The 24,855-nt window shown below is 51.0% G+C and overlaps 1 protein-coding gene across 1 annotated transcript in view; it reads left to right on the top strand.

The window, feature by feature from the left end:
- The window catches only part of LOC131844698 (uncharacterized), a 51,884-nt gene that overhangs the window by 19,074 nt on the left and 7,955 nt on the right, over positions 1-24,855 (top strand). The window contains exons 14-50 of the mRNA XM_059193639.1: positions 759-961; positions 1,610-1,813; positions 2,238-2,333; positions 2,792-2,973; positions 3,268-3,417; positions 3,565-3,714; positions 3,863-3,994; positions 4,160-4,403; positions 4,689-4,826; positions 5,188-5,339; positions 5,631-5,685; positions 6,223-6,547; positions 6,720-6,828; positions 6,954-7,028; positions 7,328-7,445; positions 8,230-8,381; positions 9,205-9,378; positions 9,863-10,009; positions 10,443-10,610; positions 10,895-11,038; positions 11,264-11,565; positions 11,936-11,982; positions 12,242-12,708; positions 13,260-13,364; positions 13,602-13,772; positions 16,793-16,882; positions 16,973-17,107; positions 17,561-17,719; positions 18,139-18,331; positions 18,577-18,769; positions 18,807-19,975; positions 20,017-20,097; positions 20,554-20,774; positions 21,466-21,701; positions 23,156-23,346; positions 23,999-24,142; positions 24,480-24,692. Of these exons, the coding sequence (XP_059049622.1) occupies positions 759-961; positions 1,610-1,813; positions 2,238-2,333; positions 2,792-2,973; positions 3,268-3,417; positions 3,565-3,714; positions 3,863-3,994; positions 4,160-4,403; positions 4,689-4,826; positions 5,188-5,339; positions 5,631-5,685; positions 6,223-6,547; positions 6,720-6,828; positions 6,954-7,028; positions 7,328-7,445; positions 8,230-8,381; positions 9,205-9,378; positions 9,863-10,009; positions 10,443-10,610; positions 10,895-11,038; positions 11,264-11,565; positions 11,936-11,982; positions 12,242-12,708; positions 13,260-13,364; positions 13,602-13,772; positions 16,793-16,882; positions 16,973-17,107; positions 17,561-17,719; positions 18,139-18,331; positions 18,577-18,769; positions 18,807-19,975; positions 20,017-20,097; positions 20,554-20,774; positions 21,466-21,701; positions 23,156-23,346; positions 23,999-24,142; positions 24,480-24,692 (7,235 nt within the window). The remainder of the gene's footprint in view (positions 1-758; positions 962-1,609; positions 1,814-2,237; positions 2,334-2,791; positions 2,974-3,267; positions 3,418-3,564; positions 3,715-3,862; positions 3,995-4,159; positions 4,404-4,688; positions 4,827-5,187; positions 5,340-5,630; positions 5,686-6,222; positions 6,548-6,719; positions 6,829-6,953; positions 7,029-7,327; positions 7,446-8,229; positions 8,382-9,204; positions 9,379-9,862; positions 10,010-10,442; positions 10,611-10,894; positions 11,039-11,263; positions 11,566-11,935; positions 11,983-12,241; positions 12,709-13,259; positions 13,365-13,601; positions 13,773-16,792; positions 16,883-16,972; positions 17,108-17,560; positions 17,720-18,138; positions 18,332-18,576; positions 18,770-18,806; positions 19,976-20,016; positions 20,098-20,553; positions 20,775-21,465; positions 21,702-23,155; positions 23,347-23,998; positions 24,143-24,479; positions 24,693-24,855) is intronic.

Here is a 24,855-nt window from a genome sequence, read left to right as displayed (position 1 = left end):
TCCTTCCGCGGGTTTGGAGTGCCATCTACATTCACACCCTATCATCCAGTGAAGCTGGCCAACAGCATTAGAGTAGTCCGAAAAAAAAAGATCTTTATATGCTGGACTCCGGAAGATAATGGTGTTAATTTTATAAGTAACAGTTTTTTTAATTATCTACTTCAACTACTACAAAGAAAACATCAACTTTAGTCATTAACAAAATTATAACCAATTTTTTGTTAAGATTCCAAATAATGATGAGGTTAGTCATCGTGTGATTGTTAAAACGGAAGGTAGGCAACTAATTGATTGGGATTATTACATAATGACATACTTTTACAATTGATTAAACATTATACGATTGAATAAATTTTGATGAAAATTCGATGCGAGTAATATGGAAGAGTCAAAATTAATTTTATAAATAGGTTTTTAAATACCGGAGCACTGAAGGAACTATTATAAAAAAAACCGAATAGAACTAGCCGATTGAAAATGATGGGATGATGAATGGCAGGCATAAAAGCAAACTATGACAATAAGTTTTTGCGGTCTCCTTGACAGAATTGCTTGCTGGCCGTTTATAAGACAAGGACAGACATGACAATTGACAGCATAACAATAACTAGGATAGACAGAACTATTCACTACGACTGATACGACGGACGATCGGGACGATATTAGAAAATATATCTTTGTTATCAGACTCGATCGCGCTTTTATTTAAGTGACGTCCTGGGGTAAAGCGTTTATAGGGTTGATATGTGTGTGCGCAGACTGGCGGGCGAGGCTGGCGGCGGGGACGCTGGCGGCGCGGGCGATGCGGGCGCGGCGGGCGCTCGGCGGGCGGCCCGCGCGGTGTGCGGGCGACTGTGCGGGCGGTTGGCCCGCGCGCGCCGACCGCCCGCCGGTCTGCTTCGCCGCCTGCTGGCGCCGCCGGTACGCGCCCTGCTCGTGCGTACGCATCCCGCCCTCGAAGGTCACTCTCCTGCTTTTTTATTTTTTAATACATGACATTGGAAATTTGCCCATGTGCGCGGGCGGGACAACAATTGGAGAGAATAAGATCAGCATGAGGTCAGGTCTGTTAACCCATCGTGGCACATTTTATAGAGCTGCTTTTCCACATCATCAAGGTGTCCACGATAATACTAGCATTGCTCCTTCATTGTTTTCGGTCAATGTCGTCTCGGTGCGGTCTCTCTATAATAAGAACAAACGAGTCAACCTACCTATCAGATCCCAAAATCGTATAGTCTATAGACACGTTTACTGTTATCATTGCAGAACTACATCTAACGCTAAGAGTGGAGTGAAAGCCGCTGTTTTATTTTATAGGTTTATACTTTTATACACAATTTAAATTATCATGGAATAAATTATTTATAGCATAATAATCCTAGACAATTCACACAACCATCTAGTTTCAAAATAAGCTGAGCTTAATTTATGGATACTAGGCAACTCATGTAAATACTTAGATATTTTTTTTGTAAATACATACTTAATATACATAGAAAACACTCAAATAGATACTATTTGTATCAGTGTAGGTGTTTTCTCGTAATTACTTATAAGAAAATATTTTCTTGAATTTAGTAAAATTCACGGTAGTTATTTTGTTCAGATTTGCAGCGGAGCATTCTAGAGCTGATCCACTCAGCGGCTTCTCAAAGCATAAGCCCGGTAGAACTGGGCGAGCTACTGAAATTACTAGCAGCGGAAAATCCACCGCTGGATTTGTTGTTACCAGCGCTGCAGCGGCTGGCGGCCGCAGCCACGCCCAACTCGCCCGACTGTTTCCTCACCTTCCCAGTGGAAGTTCATCCAGGTTAGTTCACGTTATATTTAGATGTAAGCTAGTTGATCCAGCCTTACTTTCTTATAGTTATAAGAAAGCAAGGCAGTAATTTTGATTAACCTCAAAAATTTTGACATATTTTTGGTTGATTAAATTGTACACATGAACTCGAAGGGTTTTGTATTTTTTATATATTGTATCATATATATATTTTTATGTTATTAAGGAGCTTATGGTCATCCATGTACAATTTAAATTTCATAAAAATATCTTTTCAGGGCTACGAGAAATTTATGATAACATTTGTCATGTTATCATAAATTTCTATCTACCTTGTCTATATATCTACGTATCTAATAAATTAATAATACATCATAGACACTAACATTTAAGTCATATTTTTTTATTAAAGTTGGTCATAGAAGAATATATTTTTCGCTTTATTTTGTTGTAGATAATGTACAAATGGCGGAAGACGATATGAACTTATCGGCGAATTGTCAAGTAGAAGCACACACGAGAAAACTGCGTGAAAGTCACATTGCGGCGGGTGAGTTTATTTCTACTCAATTATAAATAGATTTCTACAAAGTCAATTTTGTATTAGGTACTTTCATAATCCGAAACAATATAAATACTTCGCTATATTCCTCTACAATTAGCATATGTGAGATCACAAATATTCAGTGCGGAAACATGACTATCATTATGACCTTCTCGAATGATGATAAAATTCAGATCATTATTGAGTCTTCGGATGACTGAGTTACGGTTTGGCCCCAACAGTAAACACTAGGCTTCCAAGCTACATCCGAACTCTATTCAATGCCTGATGATGCCTCGTTCAGAGGCGAAACACGTATTCAATAGGGGTGTAGACACTGTTTCCGCATTTAATTTCTCACGAAGCATATAGAGCCGAGTATTGCAAAGCTTTGCAAAGCGCAGAAGGGTTTTAGTAAATTGTTATGTATAAATGTAATGATTGATGCATGTGTGTGCGCGTAGGGGTGACGTCGGCGTGGTCTCGGCACGCGGCGCGAGGCAGCGCAGCGGGCGCGGGCTGGGCGGCGTGGCAGGCGGGGTTCGCCGCGCTGCTGTGGCTGCGGCTGCAGCGCCCCGCGCCCGCGCCGCAGCCCCCGCGCTCCCCCCACACGCACACCTCCGCATGGGGTGAGTGTGCACGCAGGGTGACGTCGGCGTGGTCGCGGGCTGGGCGGCGTGGCAGGCGGGGTTCGCCGCGCTGCTGTGGCTGCGGCTGCAGCGCCCCGCGCCCGCGCCGCAGCCCCCGCGCACCCCCACACGCACACCTCCGCATGGGGTGAGTGTGCACGCAGGGTGACGTCGGCGTGGTCGCGGGCTGGGCGGCGTGGCAGGCGGGGTTCGCCGCGCTGCTGTGGCTGCGGCTGCAGCGCCCCGCGCCCGCGCCGCAGCCCCCGCGCTCCCCCCACACACACCTCCGCATGGGGTGAGTGTGCACGCAGGGTGACGTCGGCGTGGTCGCGGGCTGGGCGGCGTGGCAGGCGGGGTTCGCCGCGCTGCTGTGGCTGCGGCTGCAGCGCCCCGCGCCCGCGCCGCAGCCCCCGCGCTCCCCCCACACGCACACCTCCGCATGGGGTGAGTGTGCACGCAGGGTGACGTCGGCGTGGTCGCGGGCTGGGCGGCGTGGCAGGCGGGGTTCGCCGCGCTGCTGTGGCTGCGGCTGCAGCGCCCCGCGCCCGCGCCGCAGCCCCCGCGCTCCCCCACACGCACACCTCCGCATGGGGTGAGTGTGCACGCAGGGTGACGTCGGCGTGGTCGCGGGCTGGGCGGCGTGGCAGGCGGGGTTCGCCGCGCTGCTGTGGCTGCGGCTGCAGCGCCCCGCGCCCGCGCCGCAGCCCCCGCGCTCCCCCCACACGCACACCTCCGCATGGGGTGAGTGTGCACGCAGGGTGACGTCGGCGTGGTCGCGGGCTGGGCGGCGTGGCAGGCGGGGTTCGCCGCGCTGCTGTGGCTGCGGCTGCAGCGCCCCGCGCCCGCGCCGCAGCCCCCGCGCTCCCCCCACACGCACACCTCCGCATGGGGTGAGTGTGCACGCAGGGTGACGTCGGCGTGGTCGCGGGCTGGGCGGCGTGGCAGGCGGGGTTCGCCGCGCTGCTGTGGCTGCGGCTGCAGCGCCCCGCGCCCGCGCCGCAGCCCCCGCGCTCCCCCACACGCACACCTCCGCATGGGGTGAGTGTGCACGCAGGGTGACGTCGGCGTGGTCGCGGGCTGGGCGGCGTGGCAGGCGGGGTTCGCCGCGCTGCTGTGGCTGCGGCTGCAGCGCCCCGCGCCCGCGCCGCAGCCCCCGCGCTCCCCCCACACGCACACCTCCGCATGGGGTGAGTGTGCACGCAGGGTGACGTCGGCGTGGTCGCGGGCTGGGCGGCGTGGCAGGCGGGGTTCGCCGCGCTGCTGTGGCTGCGGCTGCAGCGCCCCGCGCCCGCGCCGCAGCCCCCGCGCTCCCCCCACACGCACACCTCCGCATGGGGTGAGTGTGCACGCAGGGTGACGTCGGCGTGGTCGCGAAGCAGTGAAACGGGCGCGGGTGATCAAGAGGCTCATTCAAGATCTTTTCTGTCTTTGTTTACACTTATACCCGGTATACACTTACCTATTTTCATAATCGAGTTATCCGTAAGTTACTGGCCCCGAGGGTTCATTATTCACATAATTAGAAGGTACGGATAGCCAGTGTCAGTCAGCCGCCAACAGTCACACAACTCATCAGCCAGGAATCCACCACGCTCATATGCAACGTTCGAAATCATATCAAATTATTAAGACAGTTTTTATTTTTTATTCCTAGGTTACATCATTTAATTACAGTATTGTATGTATTAAAACAGCCTAAAAATTGATATTAACCAGCAACTTGTATCGCCAGATGACGTGGACGAGTGGCAAGAAGAGTGGAGCGAGTCGGAGTCGCCGGTAGCGAGCGTGCGCGCCGGCGAGCCGCTCCACGTGCTGTCCGTCGGACACGACTCGCTCATGTTCGAGATGTGGCTCGAGCCCGCTACAGGTATATATAATCTTACTAGTATTATAAACGCGAAAGTCTATATATTTTGGTGTAGTCGTATATGAGGACTTAGTTGACATACAGATTAATATATATATATATATATATATATATATAAATATAATTCTATACTAGCTACTCACCCCGGCTTCGCACGTGTGCACATGTTTTATACATATAAATCTTCCCCTAATCCGTTACGTAGTTGAAAAAATCTAAACGATCAGACAAGGGAAGCTATTTCATTTTAAACATTTTCATGTAAAGATCATACACACACTAATGTCATCAATGAAAATATGTTAGTGTCAATATTATTTGGTACCGAGTCCCTAATGACAGAGCATATTTTCGTATACAGGCATGGTGGTGTTCCGCGTGTCACGGGCGGAGGGAGGGCGCGGGGGCGGCGCCGTGGCGGAGGGGCGCGCGGGCCCGGTGACGTCACACCGTTGGCACTGCATCGCACTCAACGTCACCGATCGTTTAATTAAGCGCCGCCTGCATGTGCAGGTACGTACACGTACACGTATTGCATGGAGTTATTAAAAAAAAAGACATATGTTTAATAATATCGCTAGAGAAGTTTTTTTTTTTAACATTTATATTATAGTTGTGTTCATACTCTCATGTTGGTTAAAAACCTAGGCTCGAAGGACCAAAACTATATTGATTCTTCCTATATCGAGGACAAGTAATTGATTTGATTTTACTACTTCCTTTTTTAGTGAATCAATTAAAAAAAATCCAACATAGTGCGGTTTCATTGTTATTATACCGCTTAACGACCATACAATGTTTCAGGTGACAATGTATGTCGACGGTTATGAACATGAGACCGTGTCACTGCCAATACAAGGTAACTGAATATTATATATCATTAAATCACTAATCTATGCTAGCATTTTAAAATGTTACAACAACTGTTTACTAAAAGAATAAAGTAGAATACATATTTACAATTATAAAAGTGGCTCATACTTTTGTCTGACTATTTACTACGTGACAAAAGACACATAATTGTAATAGGTATCTACAATTACAATTATGTGTCTTTTGTCATCTATCTAGGTGTACCCGCAGATGTACGATACTCATCATAATTTTCTTTTCCTTATCTCGTTATCATTGGAATGATGTCCTTTTCTCTAATGTTAATCTCTGTACCCATTTTATCTTTTGCTATGCTTCGGTTTTTAAACCTTCTGTATGGGTACTAAACAATCGATATAAATACTTTTTTTAGAAATTACATATGCAGTATAGATAGAAATCACCCAGACCGATACAAATGTTTATACTGTACGATGAATCGATCTCGCGATCATCGGAAGTAGAGGAGAAAATGGTAGAGGCCATCAAATAAATTATGTAATATATTGTGAATGATTTGTAGGTATCCTAGTTCGCAAGGCGACCCCGAGCCACGTGCTGCTGGGTCACGCAGGCGGAGCCACGGGCGGCGCCACCTACCAGGTGTCGGGCGTGCACGTGTACCGCGGCCCGCTCCTCACGCGGGCCCGGGCGCTGCACCTCGCCGCGCACGGCCCGCACCACGCCTGCCAGGTGCACCACTCACCACACCTCACACGCACCACCCGCTCTACTCACTGCACTGACTCCCAACTCGCGGGCGCTGCACCTCGCCGCGCACGGCCCGCACCACGCCTGCCAGGTGCACCACTCACCACACCTCACACGCACCACCCGCTCTACTCACTGCACTGACTCCCAACTCGCGGGCGCTGCACCTCGCCGCGCACGGCCCGCACCACGCCTGCCAGGTGCACCACTCACCACACTTCACACGCACCACCCGCTCTACTCACTGCACTGACTCCCAACTCGCGGGCGCTGCACCTCGCCGCGCACGGCCCGCACCACGCCTGCCAGGTGCACCACTCACCACACTTCACACGCACCACCCGCTCTACTCACTGCACTGACTCCCAACTCGCGGGCGCTGCACCTCGCCGCGCACGGCCCGCACCACGCCTGCCAGGTGCACCACTCACCACACCTCACACGCACCACCCGCTCTACCAGCATAACATATTTTGAAATCAATCCATAACTTTTAGTAACGACAATGAAAAAGACCATACTAAATTTATTTTATTTTTTCAGATCCGATGTGAAACGCCTAATTATTCATTACTCTTGACACCGGAACTTCTTGATTCAGATATGGATTGGGATCAGGTAACATGATATTTTATTGCATTTTACTATTGTGACAAGTCATAAAAGTTATAAAATCAATTTTGTAGTCATATCCGAGCCCGGAAGCTCGAAGGACCAATAATAATGATCGACTAATGACTACATTCGACAATTATAAACTTAATATACAACGTCTAAACGAATGAAGGCATTTATTAGAAAGATTATCCATAATAAATATATAAATACATTGCGCTGGTGATTCTACTAGTTTAAATATTTAATATGATATTAATCTTTTATAATCTGATCAAACTTAATATAATTACCATACGTAGATGTACGAGATAACCCATTCATCACTGCGCGAGTTGCATGATGGTCTGCTGCTAACATTCTCCGCTCAAACGCCCTCCGTGCTTAATGTGTATCAGCAAATCGTCACGCTGCCCACAGGTAGCTATGATTTGTTTACAAAACTATTAATATTAGTGTCGTAAATTAAAAAAATCTTTCTATTGTCTTTATTTATGTGATTGGTATGAGAACTATCAAACTTACAGCCTATGTGATGGAAACTGAGCAGCGTTACAAATGTATTCAAACGTGCCTCTGGTACTGATGTTAGAAATGAGATTCGAGGAATATGTTTTTGGACATTTTTATTTTTCAAATTACATTACAGCTTTCAAAACAGGCGGCATGTGGCAAATAACGTATCCTGTAGGTATATAATTGTACCAATTCTTAGTTTATTTGCATTTTTTTAGCAAATTGTTTGTTTATACAATATGTATGTATTTGTAAATGGTACAAGATATATGTAAATGGTATATGTTAATTATTATTTATAGCTACTTAATATGCCTTTTTTATTCTTTAATCCTTTCTTACATCCCTTACCATTTATTGCCTCTTGCTATTGCTATTGCTTATGCGATAACATCCCCTTCTGTACCTTGTAATCCCTATTTATGTTCTTTAATAACTCACACAAGTTTCTTGCTCATTCTTCTTGTGATGAATCTGCATTCCGAATGAGCGGTAGAATCAAAATATGACTATTCAAAAATGCTTGTAATGAGTTTATTTGAATAAAGATTATTTCTATTTCTTACTTCTAGTGCAATCAAATCAAAAATCATTTATTCATGTAGGTTATTTTAGTCGTATATGGACGTAAAATGTTTTGTATGAATATTTTTTAAGAGTAAATAATAAAATAATAATGTTGTGTCAGTGTTCGGGAGCCGCGTGGGCGCGTGCGGCGCGCCGCCCGCGGCCGTGCGCGTGGTGTGGGCGGGCGCGGCGCCGGGCTCCGCGCGCGGCGGCCTGGCGCCCGCGCTGCTGCTGCTCGGCGGCCCGCAGCACCTGCTCTACTTGTTCGCTAGGGCACGTATACCTCTATCTATATATTATTTTCGTTGGTACCGGTTGATAGAAACAGAAGACTATAGTTTCATGCGTCTCGAGTATAGGTCGGAAACAATAATCGAAGCGGAATGAATTTCGCCATTTTCTTTTTACTACTCTCATGCTGTTGCCCGCAGTTAGCCTTTACAGCTTCGCCGGACGATAGGGAGCGCGTGTAAATGGCACTCCCACACGCCCAAACCTACTGAAGGACTTATGGACCAACTTTCGCCTGACGGATACGACTTTATTTTGAGGGCACCACTAGGGATTCGAACCTCGGTTCGGGTCGTCGTAATTTCGATCCTCGTTTAAATTGGACAGGGGATCGATCGGAGAGGTGTCGCACTAGGCGCTTATATTTATACCACCCGCCTTGCTGACTAGTACTAGGTAAAGACAGTGTGATAAGATGCGAGCGGAACGAATTGCGCAAAGGAAATCGTCTCCACTCGCTATTTATTTATTATTTCTATTATTATAATTGTGAAACATAAAGATATCTACCTATACCTTACCTTAAGATCTAAAGGTTCTTATAGTTTATTTGGGACTGGTAAAATTACTGTAGCCAACTCCTTAATACTTTTAATTTTATAATAATATTTTTTTGACATAGTCTTTTTGTAACATTCTATTATATATCGCTGTCGTATTAGTCGCTTTTATCACCGTACTATTCTTTATAAAATCCTCAATCCCTGCAACTCATCAGGCAAATCAGACACCTCCGCTTCAATAACAATAACATTAAAATTAATTACACCATATTACAATATGTAATTAATCGCGAACACTGCAGGTGGTGGAGCTGCAGGGCTCGGCGGAGCAGCAGGCGGCGGCGCTGTCGGTGGCGGTGCGGGCGGGCGGCGCGGACGGGCGGCTGGTGTCGGCGCTGCTGGCGCCGCCCGCCCTCGACATGCTGCTGGCCGTGCTCGCCGCGCCCGCCTGCCGCCCCTCACATCACATGCTCAAGGTACCACACCAGCTCCTTCCTGACTAAACCCTCATGTGGGAACCTTGGTCACCACACCACTTCTCTTCCGACGATCGCATAAATATATCGTACGGTGCAAACATTTGTATCGGTGTGGGTGTTTTTCTTCGTATTTACGAAAAAAATGTATCTGAGTATTTATATAAATTGTCTAGTACCATAACATAAGCTCTGCTTAGCTTAGGCCTAGATGGCGCTGTATAAATTGTCCAGGGTTATTACTATATCATCTATATTATGTATCAATATTATTTTATCGCTAACAATCAAGTGTAAGGATCAAGAAAGTTTGGACAAGCGTTTGCACTTTGTCACTCATGTCGATTTTTGACCGCACATTAGAGCGTTGAAAGATTATGTCACTAGCTTGTGCGTGCTAACTTTCGTTTCGATATATGTGAGTATCTGTTACGATACATACCATCAACATGAAAGTACAACAACATACACGTTGTATGTACAGGTTATCTTAGATGCGGCGTGCAGCGCACCGCTGCTGATTATAAGCGGGGGCGTGAGTATATCCCGCGGGGACGCCGCCCTCATCGAGCCGAGACTTCTGGTGCTGCTGCTTCGCGCCTGGAAACATCTCGACGGACCGCCTGATCAGGTACCACGGGCTACGTCTAATTTTACTAAATAACAATAATAAAACTAAGGTGGGATGACATGGCTTGTATAGTACAGTGCTTAGTAGATAATATTTGGTTTGTCTTAATTAATTAATTGCAAGTATTACATAGGAATATCTAGGTAACTGTGTCCCATAGAAAGGCATTTGCCATCACATTTTTTTTTCAGACTACTTTATTGCTATTGCTTGTAGCTGACTTTTGCAGCTTCGCCCGACTTATGGAGCCACTGAAGTACTTTCTGACGAAAACCACTTTAAACCGAAGGAACCGCTAGGGGTTTGAACCTGGACTCGGGCCGTCAATATTTTCGATCCCCGTTTTAATTGGACTCGAGATCGATCGGAGGGGTGCCATCAGGTGCGCCGTCGGCTGGTTTGCGAGTCGTACTACCTAGAACGTGTTCGTCAGGAGGTGCAGTGGGAGGAGGAAGGGCGCGGTCCGCAGCGCGGCTCGGTGTGGGCGCTGACGCTGCGCTGCGTGTGCGCGCTGCTGCGGGACGACCACCCGCGGCGGGAGTTCAACCTCTACCAGATGCAGCGGCTCGGACTACTCGCGCACCTGCTGCTCGTCTGCAAGGTACGCCTCCAACACTCCTTATATAATTATATTTTAATAAACAGAATATTAAATAAACTATACGCTATATTACAGCAAAGCGATACAATTTTTAACTTAACTGTATGATACTGGGTACAAGTATAAGATATAGAAAACATAGCCCTTACAATATCTGCTTATATTAGAGTAATATTTAAGTTTTAAGCTATATAATATTATTAAGAATTAATATATAATTGTGCAGTATGTGTAACGAATCCTTACACGTCTACATTATGGTACATTATACGTTATTACTTTAGGAACGCTACCTGAACTCTGCGTGCGGGGCGATGTGTGCGGGTGCCAGTGCGAGCGTGGTGCAGGCGGTGCGAGCCCTGCTGGGGGCGCCGCCCGCGCCCACGCACCTCGCGCACCTCGCAGACTTCCTGCTGCTCATGCACCAGGTGAGCGCCCGTCGCGTACACACACACAACTCACTACACTCCCACACGCACAGGCTAGCCACCAAGAAATTATAATTTGATACAACTAACTCTAAGTCTTAACTAAATATAGAAAAAATAGCCACAGTTTCCTCGAAAACTTTGGAACTTTACTTGTAAAGTAACGATTTTCTTTCTTGCTATAACTTGTCAACCAAAGGCTTTAGTTTTACAATCGGATTATAGGCGAGCGACACGTTTGTGACCCACTCGAGAGCCAACTTCTACTTCCTCCTCACACCAGAGACGCCAGAAATGAGCGACTTTATGAACAGTGCCGCCATTAAGAAACATAGACGCAGTAGAAGATCAGAAAATACGCCCAGCAATTTGATGACGTCACTCGATGACTTAACGAGCGATAACAGTGAAAGTGTGTTCAGGGACATAGAAAATGTGGATAAGTTAATGGAAAAGGAATCTATCGGTAGAAAGGAAACCACCAAACAATTGAAAGGAATTATTAATAAACAGATCAAAGAGCGCAGGTATGTGTATTATATAGGTTTGTTATATATATAACATTTAATAAACGTAACCTTAAAGTATATGAACTACCAATTCCAGTACAGACCAGTAATGTTTTGTTCCATATAAAACCGACTACGTATATTGGTTCAGATTTATTTGGGATAAATTCCAAAGTAAATCCTGTCGATTCCAATTAATTATTTTTCGCTCACATGTAAAAAAAAAGATTTCTTCCCATTTCATCGAAAAACAGTTTACAAAGACATGTATATGCATCGTAACCTTGTACTGTACATGTAAATACTTGAACATATAGCTATATTATTGTATTATATTGACCTGTATTTAGAGTGTTGTTATTTACTGATTTTTTTTTATTATTTTCAGTAAACGCAAAGCATCGTCTGCTTCTGAAAATTCGGACACAACTGTCGGTAAGTTACATTTATATACTCATTCAATTTCATTCGTTCAAAACTGTTCCATTTAACGCGACTATTAAATTCACAAGAGAAGTCATGTAATTCAATGGTCAATTCAAGTCTTTAAGAAGTTTATAGTCTATAAATATTGTACACAGTATATTTCCATGACATTTTAATTTTAATTTCATCTAATGAATTTGTTACATATTCTATTCTTGCTCTATTACCACACTAAGTTCTGCTAAATTTAATATGCGTTCTTATACAGAAAGGTCGGACGAAGGGGGTGGTAGGCCAGAAGTGGACGCCGAAGATGAAAACAAGACAACCGAGGCTGTATCGCAGGACGGGGATGAAAAGATCATAGAACAGGCTGTATCGCAAAGAGACCCGGATATTGATGAAAAGACGTCAGTCGAGACTTCGCCGAGATCAGGTGGGAACGATGATGAAAAATCGGCAACCCATACTGTACCGAGCTCGCAGAACGAAAAGGTGGAAATGCAGAATACGCCGGTAAAGACTGTGGAAAGTGATGATAAAATGGCAGGCGAAGCGGTACCCGGGATAGGCGAAGAGGATGGAAAGATAGCTGACAGTCATGCCGATGATAAAGCGTCGGGCCAAGGTGTGGGGAAGGGCGCAGAAGACGAGCTCAACGAGTATATTGTTGTAGACGTTGATGAGATACAACACACCACCGTCGAGATGTACACAAGCGGCATCTATCAGCAGGTACGTGATCACATTTTTTCATTGCTGTACTTTATTAAACCATACCGTGTCTTAGAATTGCCCTATAATGGATGGTTAGTTAATCGTTACATAGTATAAAACAAAGTCGCTGTCGCTGTCTGTCCGTCCCTATGCATGCATAAATATTTAAAACTACGCAACGGGTTTTGGAAGCATTTTTTTTTAATTGATAGAGTTATTCAAGATGAAGGTTTATATGTATAAAAAAGCATAAAAACCAATATTATATTTATTAGAAGTCCTTTGTAAAATCTATGTATAAAATTTTGGGTTTCGGTCGTGTAGACTGCTGAACGCTAAGCATTTGTATATTATTTATTCGGAAGCCAATATGCGTCCACTCTCTAACAGTGCATACAGCAAAGTAACAGTTATAAAGAAATCCAGCTTAAACTGTACATATATATTTACTTAGATGTCATTATATTATGTCACTCAATCATTTCAACAGAAATAAAATAAAAAATTACATTGATATAACTGGGTCCCACATCTGTTATGGTATAATTGAATACAAAGTGTATGTACAGCGTCGGGTTCGCGCGGGCGCGGGCCCGGGCTGGGCGGCCTGCGAGGGGCTGCTGCTGGTGCTGCGGGACGCGCTGCTCGCGCTCACTGACCACGACTTCGCGCAGGTAACCACCGCGGCCGACGCTAACCACATTCCTTATTTCATATTTTTATTTACTTACTTTATATAGGTCTCGCTTATATGAGCTTCGCAAGCCAAGTTTTGCATAGACGGTACTAAGTTTCTGTCACGTAGGTACTTGTGAGGTTGCCATATGATTGGCGGCTGAAATAACTAGATGAACGCTAATTTTATCAAATGTACCCGAGTATGAGTTAAGGTGTGTCGTGGTGGTGTGCAGACGGCGGGCGGCGCAGTGTCGGCGGAGAGCCTGGCGGTGCTCGCCAACCACCGCGCGGCCGCCGTGCGCGCCGCCGTCGTGCGCGCGCTCGCAGCGCTGCAGCGCCGCGCGCCGCCCGCGCTGCAGCGCGCGCTGCTCGCCAGGCACTACTACGTGCACCTCGCCAACCAGGTGACGACCCACGACGACCATCACTGCCAACATTACATACGCCGTGCGCGCCGCCGTCGTGCGCGCGCTCGCAGCGCTGCAGCGCCGCGCGCCGCCCGCGCTGCAGCGCGCGCTGCTCGCCAGGCACTACTACGTGCACCTCGCCAACCAGGTGACGACCCACGACGACCATCACTGCCAACATTACATACGCCGTGCGCGCGCGCCGTCGTGCGCGCGCTCGCCACGACGACCATCACTGCCAACATTACATACGCCGAGCGCGCCGCCGTCGTGCGCGCGCTCGCAGCGCTGCAGCGCGGCGCGCCGCCCGCGCTGCCGCGCGCGCTGCTCGCCAGGCACTACTACGTGCACCTCGCCAACCAGGTGACGACCCACGACGACCATCACTGCCAACATTACATACGCCGTGCGCGCCGCCGTCGTGCGCGCGCTCGCAGCGCTGCAGCGCCGCGCGCCGCCCGCGCTGCAGCGCGCGCTGCTCGCCAGGCACTACTACGTGCACCTCGCCAACCAGGTGACGACCCACGACGACCATCACTGCCAACATTACATACGCCGTGCGCGCCGCCGTCGTGCGCGCGCTCGCAGCGCTGCAGCGCCGCGCGCCGCCCGCGCTGCAGCGCGCGCTGCTCGCCAGGCACTACTACGTGCACCTCGCCAACCAGGTGACGACCCACGACGACCATCACTGCCAACATTACATACGCCGTGCGCGCCGCCGTCGTGCGCGCGCTCGCAGCGCTGCAACGCCGCGCGCCGCCCGCGCTGCAGCGCGCGCTGCTCGCCAGGCACTACTACGTGCACCTCGCCAACCAGGTGACGACCCACGACGACCATCACTGCCAACATTACATACGCCGTGCGCGCCGCCGTCGTGCGCGCGCTCGCAGCGCTGCAGCGCCGCGCGCCGCCCGCGCTGCAGCGCGCGCTGCTCGCCAGGCACTACTACGTGCACCTCGCCAACCAGGTGACGACCCACGACGACCATCACTGCCAACATTACATACGCCGTGCGCGCCGCCGTCGTGCGCGCGCTCGCAGCGCTGCAGCGCCGCGCGCCGCCCGCGCTGCAGCGCGCGCTGCTCGCCAGGCACTACTACGTGCACCTCGCCAACCAGGTGACGACCCACGACGACCATCACTGCCAACATTACATACGCCGTGCGCGCCGCCGTCGTGCGCGCGCTCGCAGCGCTGCAGCGCCGCGCGCCGCCCGCGCTGCAGCGCGCGCTGCTCGCCAGGCACTACTACGTGCACCTCGCCAACCAGGTGACGACCCACGACGACCATCACTGCCAACATTACATACGCCGTGCGCGCCGCCGTCGTGCGCGCGCTGCTCGCCAGGCACTACTACGTGCACCTCGCCAACCAGGTGACGACCCACGACGACCATCACTGCCAACATTACCGCACGCGCGCGCCGCCGTGCGCGCGCTCGCAGCGCTGCAGCGCGCGCGCCGCCCGCTGCTCGCCGCTGGCACTACTACGTGCACCTCGCCAACCAGGTGACGACCCACGACGACCATCACTGCCAACATTACATACGCCGTGCGCGCCGCCGTCGTGCGCGCGCTCGCAGCGCTGCAGCGCCGCGCGCCGCCCGCGCTGCGCGCGCTGCTCGCCAGGCACTACTACGTGCACCTCGCCAACCAGGTGACGACCCACGACGACCATCACTGCCAACATTACATACGCCGTGCGCGCCGCCGTCGTGCGCGCGCTCGCAGCGCTGCAGCGCCGCGCGCCGCCCGCGCTGCAGCGCGCGCTGCTCGCCAGGCACTACTACGTGCACCTCGCCAACCAGGTGACGACCCACGACGACCATCACTGCCAACATTACATACGCCGTGCGCGCCGCCGTCGTGCGCGCGCTCGCAGCGCTGCAGCGCCGCGCGCCGCCCGCGCTGCAGCGCGCGCTGCTCGCCAGGCACTACTACGTGCACCTCGCCAACCAGGTGACGACCCACGACGACCATCACTGCCAACATTACATACGCCGTGCGCGCCGCCGTCGTGCGCGCGCTCGCAGCGCTGCAGCGCCGCGCGCCGCCCGCGCTGCAGCGCGCGCTGCTCGCCAGGCACTACTACGTGCACCTCGCCAACCAGGTGACGACCCACGACGACCATCACTGCCAACATTACATACGCCGTGCGCGCCGCCGTCGTGCGCGCGCTCGCAGCGCTGCAGCGCCGCGCGCCGCCCGCGCTGCAGCGCGCGCTGCTCGCCAGGCACTACTACGTGCACCTCGCCAACCAGGTGACGACCCACGACGACCATCACTGCCAACATTACATACGCCGTGCGCGCCGCCGTCGTGCGCGCGCTCGCAGCGCTGCAGCGCCGCGCGCCGCCCGCGCTGCAGCGCGCGCTGCTCGCCAGGCACTACTACGTGCACCTCGCCAACCAGGTGACGACCCACGACGACCATCACTGCCAACATTACATACGCCGTGCGCGCCGCCGTCGTGCGCGCGCTCGCAGCGCTGCAGCGCCGCGCGCCGCCCGCGCTGCAGCGCGCGCTGCTCGCCAGGCACTACTACGTGCACCTCGCCAACCAGGTGACGACCCACGACGACCATCACTGCCAACATTACATACGCCGTGCGCGCCGCCGTCGTGCGCGCGCTCGCAGCGCTGCAGCGCCGCGCGCCGCCCTCGCGGGGCAATGAGACGGGAGAGGCTTGTACGGACATACCATCAAAATGTGATGTGTAAACGGCTTACTCGGTCAAAGTATTCAGAGATAGCACTACAATTATCTATGTTACATTTGTACTGCTATCACTCATTGCTTCTTGGAATGTTTATACGCTTATGGTTCGTCTTCAATTCTCATAAATCTGCCACGATTGGCTTTCTGGCCATTAGTGTTACCGATGTCCATTAGGTAAACAAGCGAATGTTTCTTTACAGATAAAATTAATATTCTATAATAATTGCTTTTATATGTAATGGCGACGAATTCCACACTATGCTATTGCTATTTGTAAAAATGTAGTTTTTGTTCTGTTAGATATCGCTGTATGAGAGTTCATGGGAGCTGGCGGCGGCGTGCGCGTCTCTCATCACCAAGTGTGACGTGCCTCTTGAGGACCAACTTCATGTAATATTTATATTTATTCACAGCCTAGTATTTGACAATGTCTCTTATTACTCTAGTTGAGTCCTAAAACATAACTGTGCGATTATGCAGGAGGATATCTGGGCGGACGTGGGTGAGGGAGCGGTGCAGTACAGTCCGCCGCTGTTGGCGCTGCTACCGGTCTCCGTACACGACCCACCCCTGGTAGAACAGATAGCGCTGCTGCTGCACCGTGTCATCGACAAGGTAGTACACACGCTGCCCGATATAATGCCTGTAGATATTACTATCTAATTTTTATTTTTATAAGTATTTAATTTTTATCTTTGTTTTATTATCGGATGCAATCGAAGCTTTCTTTTGAGTATTATGTACTTGTGACTGGAGGGGGTACACGACGACTATTAATAAAAAACTTTAATAAATGTGTATATTTCCCAAAAGGGCATCCAGCGAAGACGTCAAAAGTGAGATATAAAAAACAGATTATCAAAAATTCTAAATTTATAAAAGGTATGGTGAACAAACTGTCAGCAACACCATTTTTAAAATTTTCTATGTAATTGTATATAATTGTGCCGAAATGTGAGAACGGTCATATTCACGTGACTAGTATTTCGAACTACACGTCGTGTGAAACCGTAGTACCCGCATTCCTGAGGACTTGATATGATGCATTCGGACTGTGTATTTGTGCAGGCGAGTGCGCGTTTGCTGAGCGAGGTGTGCGCCGCGGAGGCGATAGTGCGTGCGGTGCGCGCGGCGGCGCGGCGCGGCGTGTCCCCGGCGCTGCGGTCGCTGCACGCGCTGCTGGCGCACCTCGCACGCAGGCTGCTCGCCGCGCACCACGCGCCGCAAGTACGTGCTCATTTTTGTTTAGACTACGTTTGTTACCGGTGTGTTGTTTACACACCAGCATTGGTATTCTGTAAGCGTTTTATCAACTCATTTCACTCATCTCATACATAATCTCACCGCGGATTTTGCTTTTGATTTCTTAAGTGGTGCTTACAGAATAGCCCTGTAATAAGGTAAGGTCACATCTTGAGCACACGTTTATTCTTAAAAACTCGACCTTGATTGATCGGATTTTTTTTTGTGTGGTAAAAGATGGAGGCCCGATGGTCGACCTTCGATGAAATTTTGATGTGAGAGTGCAAATTTGATCTCTAAGATCGTCCCGCGCTTCGCCCTTCGCTCAAAAAACTATGAGAACGAGGATACGATATGTGAACAGTTGAGATGTTGTTACTTACCAATTTTACACATATTCACAGACAATCGTGGATATCCATCACATGCTCACCTACGTGGAGATGACCGCCGATGAAGATGAAGCGGGGACGAGGGTACGGGTAGCGGCACGGGATGCTCAGATCTCAATGTTCAATGCTCAGCTGGATTATTTAGAAGAGCGGCTACACTCTTCGTACAACACGCATACTAAATACTCCAATTATTTCACTACCGGTAAGTGCCTTGTATTCTATAATGTCCGAATAGGTTAATATCCTAGCAGGTTTGTCATGTAACGATCGACGTTCGGAATACTGCCAACACTAGAATTGGGATATATAATGTCTCTTTCAACAACTGATTATGTATATACCAGTATTACATCATATTTATTAAGATTACAGACGGAGCGTCTTCTTTATTTATTAACATTCAAAGAGCATTTTTCCAATTTATGCATGTATTGATTGTGGTGTTAGTGTTGTCAACGGCGGTGTCCCGCGGGGCGGAGGGCGCGTCCCGCAGCGAGCGCGCGGAGCTGGCGGCGCGGCACGCGGGCGCCGTCACACGCGCCGTCGGCTTCCTGGTCGCGCCCCCCCCGCGCGCCGCGCTGCCCTCGCCCGCGCACGCCGCGCTCGTGCACCGCCTGCTGGCCACGCTGCTGCAAGGTCAGTACCGCCACACCTCCCCCGCGCCGTCGGCTTCCTAGTCGCGCCCCCCGCGCGCCGCGCTGCCCTCGCCCGCGCACGCCGCGCTCGTGCACCGCCTGCTGGCCACGCTGCTGCAAGGTCAGTACCGCCACACCTCCCCCGCGCCGTCGGCTTCCTGGTCGCGCCCCCCCCGCGCGCCGCGCTGCCCTCGCCCGCGCACGCCGCGCTCGTGCACCGCCTGCTGGCCACGCTGCTGCAAGGTCAGTACCGCCACACCTCCCCCGCGCCGTCGGCTTCCTGGTCGCGCCCCCCCCGCGCGCCGCGCTGCCCTCGCCCGCGCACGCCGCGCTCGTGCACCGCCTGCTGGCCACGCTGCTGCAAGGTCAGTACCGCCATACCTCCCCCGCGCCGTCGGCTTCCTGGTCGCGCCCCCCCCCGCGCGCCGCGCTGCCCTCGCCCGCGCACGCCGCGCTCGTGCACCGCCTGCTGGCCACGCTGCTGCAAGGTCAGTACCGCCACACCTCCCCCGCGCCGTCGGCTTCCTGGTCGCGCCCCCCCGCGCGCCGCGCTGCCCTCGCCCGCGCACGCCGCGCTCGTGCACCGCCTGCTGGCCACGCTGCTGCAAGGTCAGTACCGCCACACCTCCCCCGCGCCGTCGGCTTCCTAGTCGCGCCCCCCGCGCGCCGCGCTGCCCTCGCCCGCGCACGCCGCGCTCGTGCACCGCCTGCTGGCCACGCTGCTGCAAGGTTAGTACCGCCACACCTCCCCCGCGCCGTCGGCTTCCTAGTCGCGCCCCCGCGCGCCGCGCTGCCCTCGCCCGCGCACGCCGCGCTCGTGCACCGCCTGCTGGCCACGCTGCTGCATGGTCAGTACCGCCACACCTCCCCCGCGCCGTCGGCTTCCTTGTCGCGGGCGACCCGCGCGCAGCGCTGCGCTCGACCGAGCACGCCGCGCTCGTGCACCGCCTGCTGGCCACGCTGCTGCACCGTCTCTTCCGCGACAGCTGACCAGCGGCGTGGTCTTCCTCGACGCGCCCCCCCGCGCGCCGCGCTGCCCTCGCCCGCGCACGCCGCGCTCGTGCACCGCCTGCTGGCCACGCTGCTGCAAGGTCAGTACCGCCACACCTCCCCCGCGCCGTCGGCTTCCTGGTCGCGCCCCCCGCGCGCCGCGCTGCCCTCGCCCGCGCACGCCGCGCTCGTGCACCGCCTGCTGGCCACGCTGCTGCAAGGTCAGTACCGCCACACCTCCCCCGCGCCGTCGGCTTCCTGGTCGCGCCCCCCCCGCGCGCCGCGCTGCCCTCGCCCGCGCACGCCGCGCTCGTGCACCGCCTGCTGGCCACGCTGCTGCAAGGTCAGTACCGCCACACCTCCCCCGCGCCGTCGGCTTCCTGGTCGCGCCCCCCGCTTTCATAGGACGCGATTTTTTTTTAATTTTTGTATCTCTTTTGTTGTTTCCATCAATGCACCGCATATCTAATCTACATTTTAATGCGTGACGTAAAAACTTTATGTATTTTTTACGAAAATTGCGCAGACGGTGGAGTATTAAATATGCAGTAGGCTTATATATTTTTTTAATGATGCTTAAAAAGTACATTACGTAATAAAAATTATATACTACCATATATTGAACTCATACACATAACTCTTTTATTTATTGTTAAAAACGGTAGTCAAAAAACTAGAGATTTATGTTATTCGTCTTTAATATAATTTGTCTATGGTCTTGAATGTTAAACTAATGATATTCGACTTTCTATCACTTAGCGACCACTAGTAATTGTGTGATTAATATTAATGTTTGCAGCGGTGAGCGGCACGGGCGCGAGCGCCCCGCGTCCCAAGTGGTGGGTGGGCAGCGGCGCGGTGGGTGAGTGGGTGTCGCCGCTGCAGGAGCTGTTCTGGTGGGCGGCCAGCGGCGCGCCGGCCGTGCGTCCGCTGCAGCCGGCGCTGCTGCGCGCGCTGTACGCCGCGCCCCCGCACGTGCCGCGACTGCTCACCCCGCCGGACCCCTCCGCCATGCGCAAGGTACCCGCACACTCTGGTCTTGTAGCGCGACGGTTACCATCTCATTACTATAGTGTGTATATTATATATTGTGATGAAGTCATCATCGTAGCCATACTTATACGGTACTTCACCGTACAGCCGTTAGCATTTTACACCGTTCTGCATCCATATAAAATCATAAAATGTGTGGGCGACACATACCATTTTCCCTTCAATACACCAAATATTCACAAGTAAGCACAAGTCCACACTCAATCAACCAAATTGTGTGCGTCACAGCAGACTCATCCACTGATGGCTGTCATACCTGAACTTACTCTCTTTTTATTCATTGTCGTCTCATTTTATATTTAAACGTTATACACAATTGCATTGAGTGGAAGATGATACCGTCTTCCACACAATCCACCCATCCTTTTTTTTCTTCTGCTTTCTCTTTCCCTACATTCATGTCAATCTTTTACTGAAAGTTGCTATTTAATTTATTTGTTCCAGTAGTATCTATAGGTAGAGAGTATACAGGTGTAGTAATTGAACTACATTAGTTTATATGATAATGAGATACATGACTATTTATTAACTTCTAAGTTAAGTCGTATATTGAGAAGGGAGTGATATAAATGTACTCAGACACAAGCACTATTCCAACGCCTAAGAATTCTTGCCAGCAAATACCACCACTGCAGTATCTTATCGTATACGTGGACAGCTGGCGGTGTACCTGCTGACGATGCTGCAGCACATGCACGCGGCGGCCGCGGCGGGCGCGGCGACGGTGGAGCTGGCCATCACGGACTGGGCGCGCGGCTGGGCCGTCAGCACGCAGGCGGGGCTGCCCGCGCGGCTGCCCAGCGACGCGCTGCTGCCCGAGGCGGCCGCGCTGCTGCGGCACGACCGCGACCGCTGGGCGCGCGCCGCCGCCCGGCACCGGCCCGCCGTCGCCAAGTACGCACCCCCTACCACTACCTATATACGAGTATGTAACGAGCCACAAGTACGCACCCACTACCACTAGCTATATACGAGTATGTAACGAGCCACAAGTACGCACCCCCTACCACTACCTATATACGAGTATGTAACGAGCCACAAGTACGCACCCCCTACCACTAGCTATATACGAGAATGTAACGAGCCGCAAGTACGCACCCCCTACCACTACCTATATACGAGTATGTAACGAGCCACAAGTACGCACCCCCTACCACTACCTATATACGAGTATGTAACGAACCACAAGTACGCACCCACTATCACTAGTTATATACGAGTATGTAACGAGCGACAAATACACACCCCCTACCACTAGCTATATACGAGTATGTAACGAGCCACAAGTACGCACCCCCTACCACTACCTATATACGAGTATGTAACGAACCACAAGTACGCACCCCCTATCACTAGCTATATACGAGTATGTAACGAGCCACAAGTACGCACCCCCTACCACTACCTATATACGAGTATGTAACGAGCCACAAGTACGCACCCCCTACCACTAGCTATATACGAGAATGTAACGAGCCGCAAGTACGCACCCCCTACCACTACCTATATACGAGTATGTAACGAGCCACAAGTACGCACCCCCTACCACTAGCTATATACGAGTATGTAACGAGCCGCAAGTACGCACCCCCTACCACTACCTATATACGAGTATGTAACGAGCCACAAGTACGCACCCCCTACCACTACCTATATACGAGTATGTAACGAGCGACAAGTATGCACCCCCTACCACTACCTATATACGAGTATGTAACGAGCCACAAGTACGCACCCCCTACCACTAGCTATATACGAGAATGTAACGAGCCGCAAGTACGCACCCCCTACCACTAGCTATATACGAGTATGTAACGAGCCACAAGTACGCACCCCCACCCACTACCAAAAAACGAGAATGGACCGATCGCCAAGTACGCACCCCCTACCACTACCTATATACGAGTATGTAACGAGCCACAAGTACGCACCCACTACCACTAGCTATATACGAGTATGTAACGAGCCACAAGTACGCACCCACTACCACTAGCTATATACGAGTATGTAACGAGCCACAAGTACGCACCCACTACCACTAGCTATATACGAGTATGTAACGAGCGACAAATACGCACCCCCTACCACTAGCTATATACACACAGTAGGGTGGAACTTGTCTATTAACTGTTACATCTTGATTTACTCTACCTTGTACGTTGGCACAATCTACTATCGAACGTGCTGATTTGCATCACTATATCACAGTGTAAACAAATATTATTGTTGCACTGCAAATTTAATTCCTCGTCCCCCTTCTTAGTCCATAATTAAGAATAATAACTAATAAATCACTTGAGTCCGTTGTTATGTATGTATTGCGAGTAGTGTGTGTGGTGGTTATGCAGGGTGGTGTTCGGGCGGGAGGGTCTGTCGGGCGCGGTGACGGAGGCGGCGATGGGCTTGACGCGCAGCGCGGTGGAGGCGCAGAACGCGGCGCGGAAGGAGTTCCTCGACCACCTGCGGCGGGACCTCGCGCGCCGCGCCGCCGCCTCGCAGCGCTGGCGACGTCTCGTCGCGGACCTCACGCACCAGCAGGGTCAGTAGAACTATTCTGTAAGCATCACTTACGAATTCCGAAGCGAAATCCGCGGTGAGATTCTACGTCCGTATTCTGTAAAACTCGATAGCGACTGCAGTGCCACACGCTCGAGAGCACGACACAGGTAAAACTAGTATCTTTTTTTAAAAATTAGGCAGACCCTATAGCTCGGTAGGAACTTTATATTCGCAAATGGATACGAGTAGGTACCTTGTGTGAAATGAGTTGTTAAAACGCTTACAGAATACCAATGCAGTACCCCAACCCATGGTCGTAGGCTGCCATGGGCTCAGGGTGGGGCTCAATCTGAAATATTATATAACTAATAAACTATGTCCGCGGTCTTAACCCGATTACTTTTTTTCATACAAAACGATTTCACCTTATAGCAGCCTGTATATGTGCGTATAATTCGAATTATTCAAAACTTCATATTGCTCATCTACCTATTCCACGAAATAGACTGTCGAGTATGAACTTTCTTTCGGATATTAAGTATTGTAGTTAGTACTTAGGTAATTTATTCTTTTAGATTAAGCTCAGGACGAGAGGCGCGGGCCTGGGTGGAGCGCTTGCCCCATCCTGGCTCGCACCGTAGTCATATTCCATGGAAGATGTCATAGCCTTAATTATCTGCTATATTCGGCAGCTGTGTGGCACGATCCGAGCAGTTACCCGCAGTCGTGGCAACTAGACCCAACTGAGGGCCCGGGCCGCGTGCGCGTACGTCTACGTCGTGCACATCTGCGCATACACCCGCGCTTCCTTAAGCCTGAACACCAGCACAAGGCCGGTGAGCTGCTTCATTATTTAACACTATTTTATTTTAATTTAGATTTAAATTTAGTTTGAAGAAGCATTCCTGGTGGTCACGACCCTCAGTCTTCGGGAATCGACAAAGAAAAAGAAGATTTAAATTTATAGTAACATAAAATAAATAATTATACCTTAAAACTGATCCAGGAATGATGTTGAAGGGTGAAAATTGTGGGTTGTATCCTTAAGCCTTGTAGACTTGTATGACGACGTACTTCTAAATGGATTACAATAGCCCACCACATAAGCGTATTATAAACTGCAAGTGTACTGTAGTGCCGTTAATTAGGACGCGTTAATTGTGAACGTCGCAGAGCGGAGCACGCGCGCGGCGCCGCTGGAGGCGGTGGTGGGGGGCGCGGCGGGGGCGCGCGGGGCGGCCGCCCGCCTGCAGCCGCACGAGACGCTGGCGCACAGCACGCGCGCCGCGCACGTCACCGTCGCGCGGGACAACGACGGCGACCTGCTGCTCACCGACCGCTGTCTGCACTTCGTGCCCGACGGTGATACCTTCTCTCTCTCTCTCTGTCTCTCACACACACACATACATTTATTATATTTATGATCGTATTTTTTTTCTTTGAATTATTGTAATGCTGTTGGTCGCAATTGGCCTTTACTGTTGGCAAGTACAGATGGCATTCCGAGGAAAGACTCAATGGAGCGGCTGAAGACTAGCTTCTGCCTTAC

Source organism: Achroia grisella, unplaced genomic scaffold (assembly GCF_030625045.1).
Source record: "Achroia grisella isolate CSIRO2021 unplaced genomic scaffold, CSIRO_AGI_Agris_v1 utg4116, whole genome shotgun sequence".
NCBI lineage: Eukaryota > Metazoa > Arthropoda > Insecta > Lepidoptera > Pyralidae > Achroia > Achroia grisella.
This window is presented reverse-complemented; position numbering and strand designations above follow the sequence as displayed.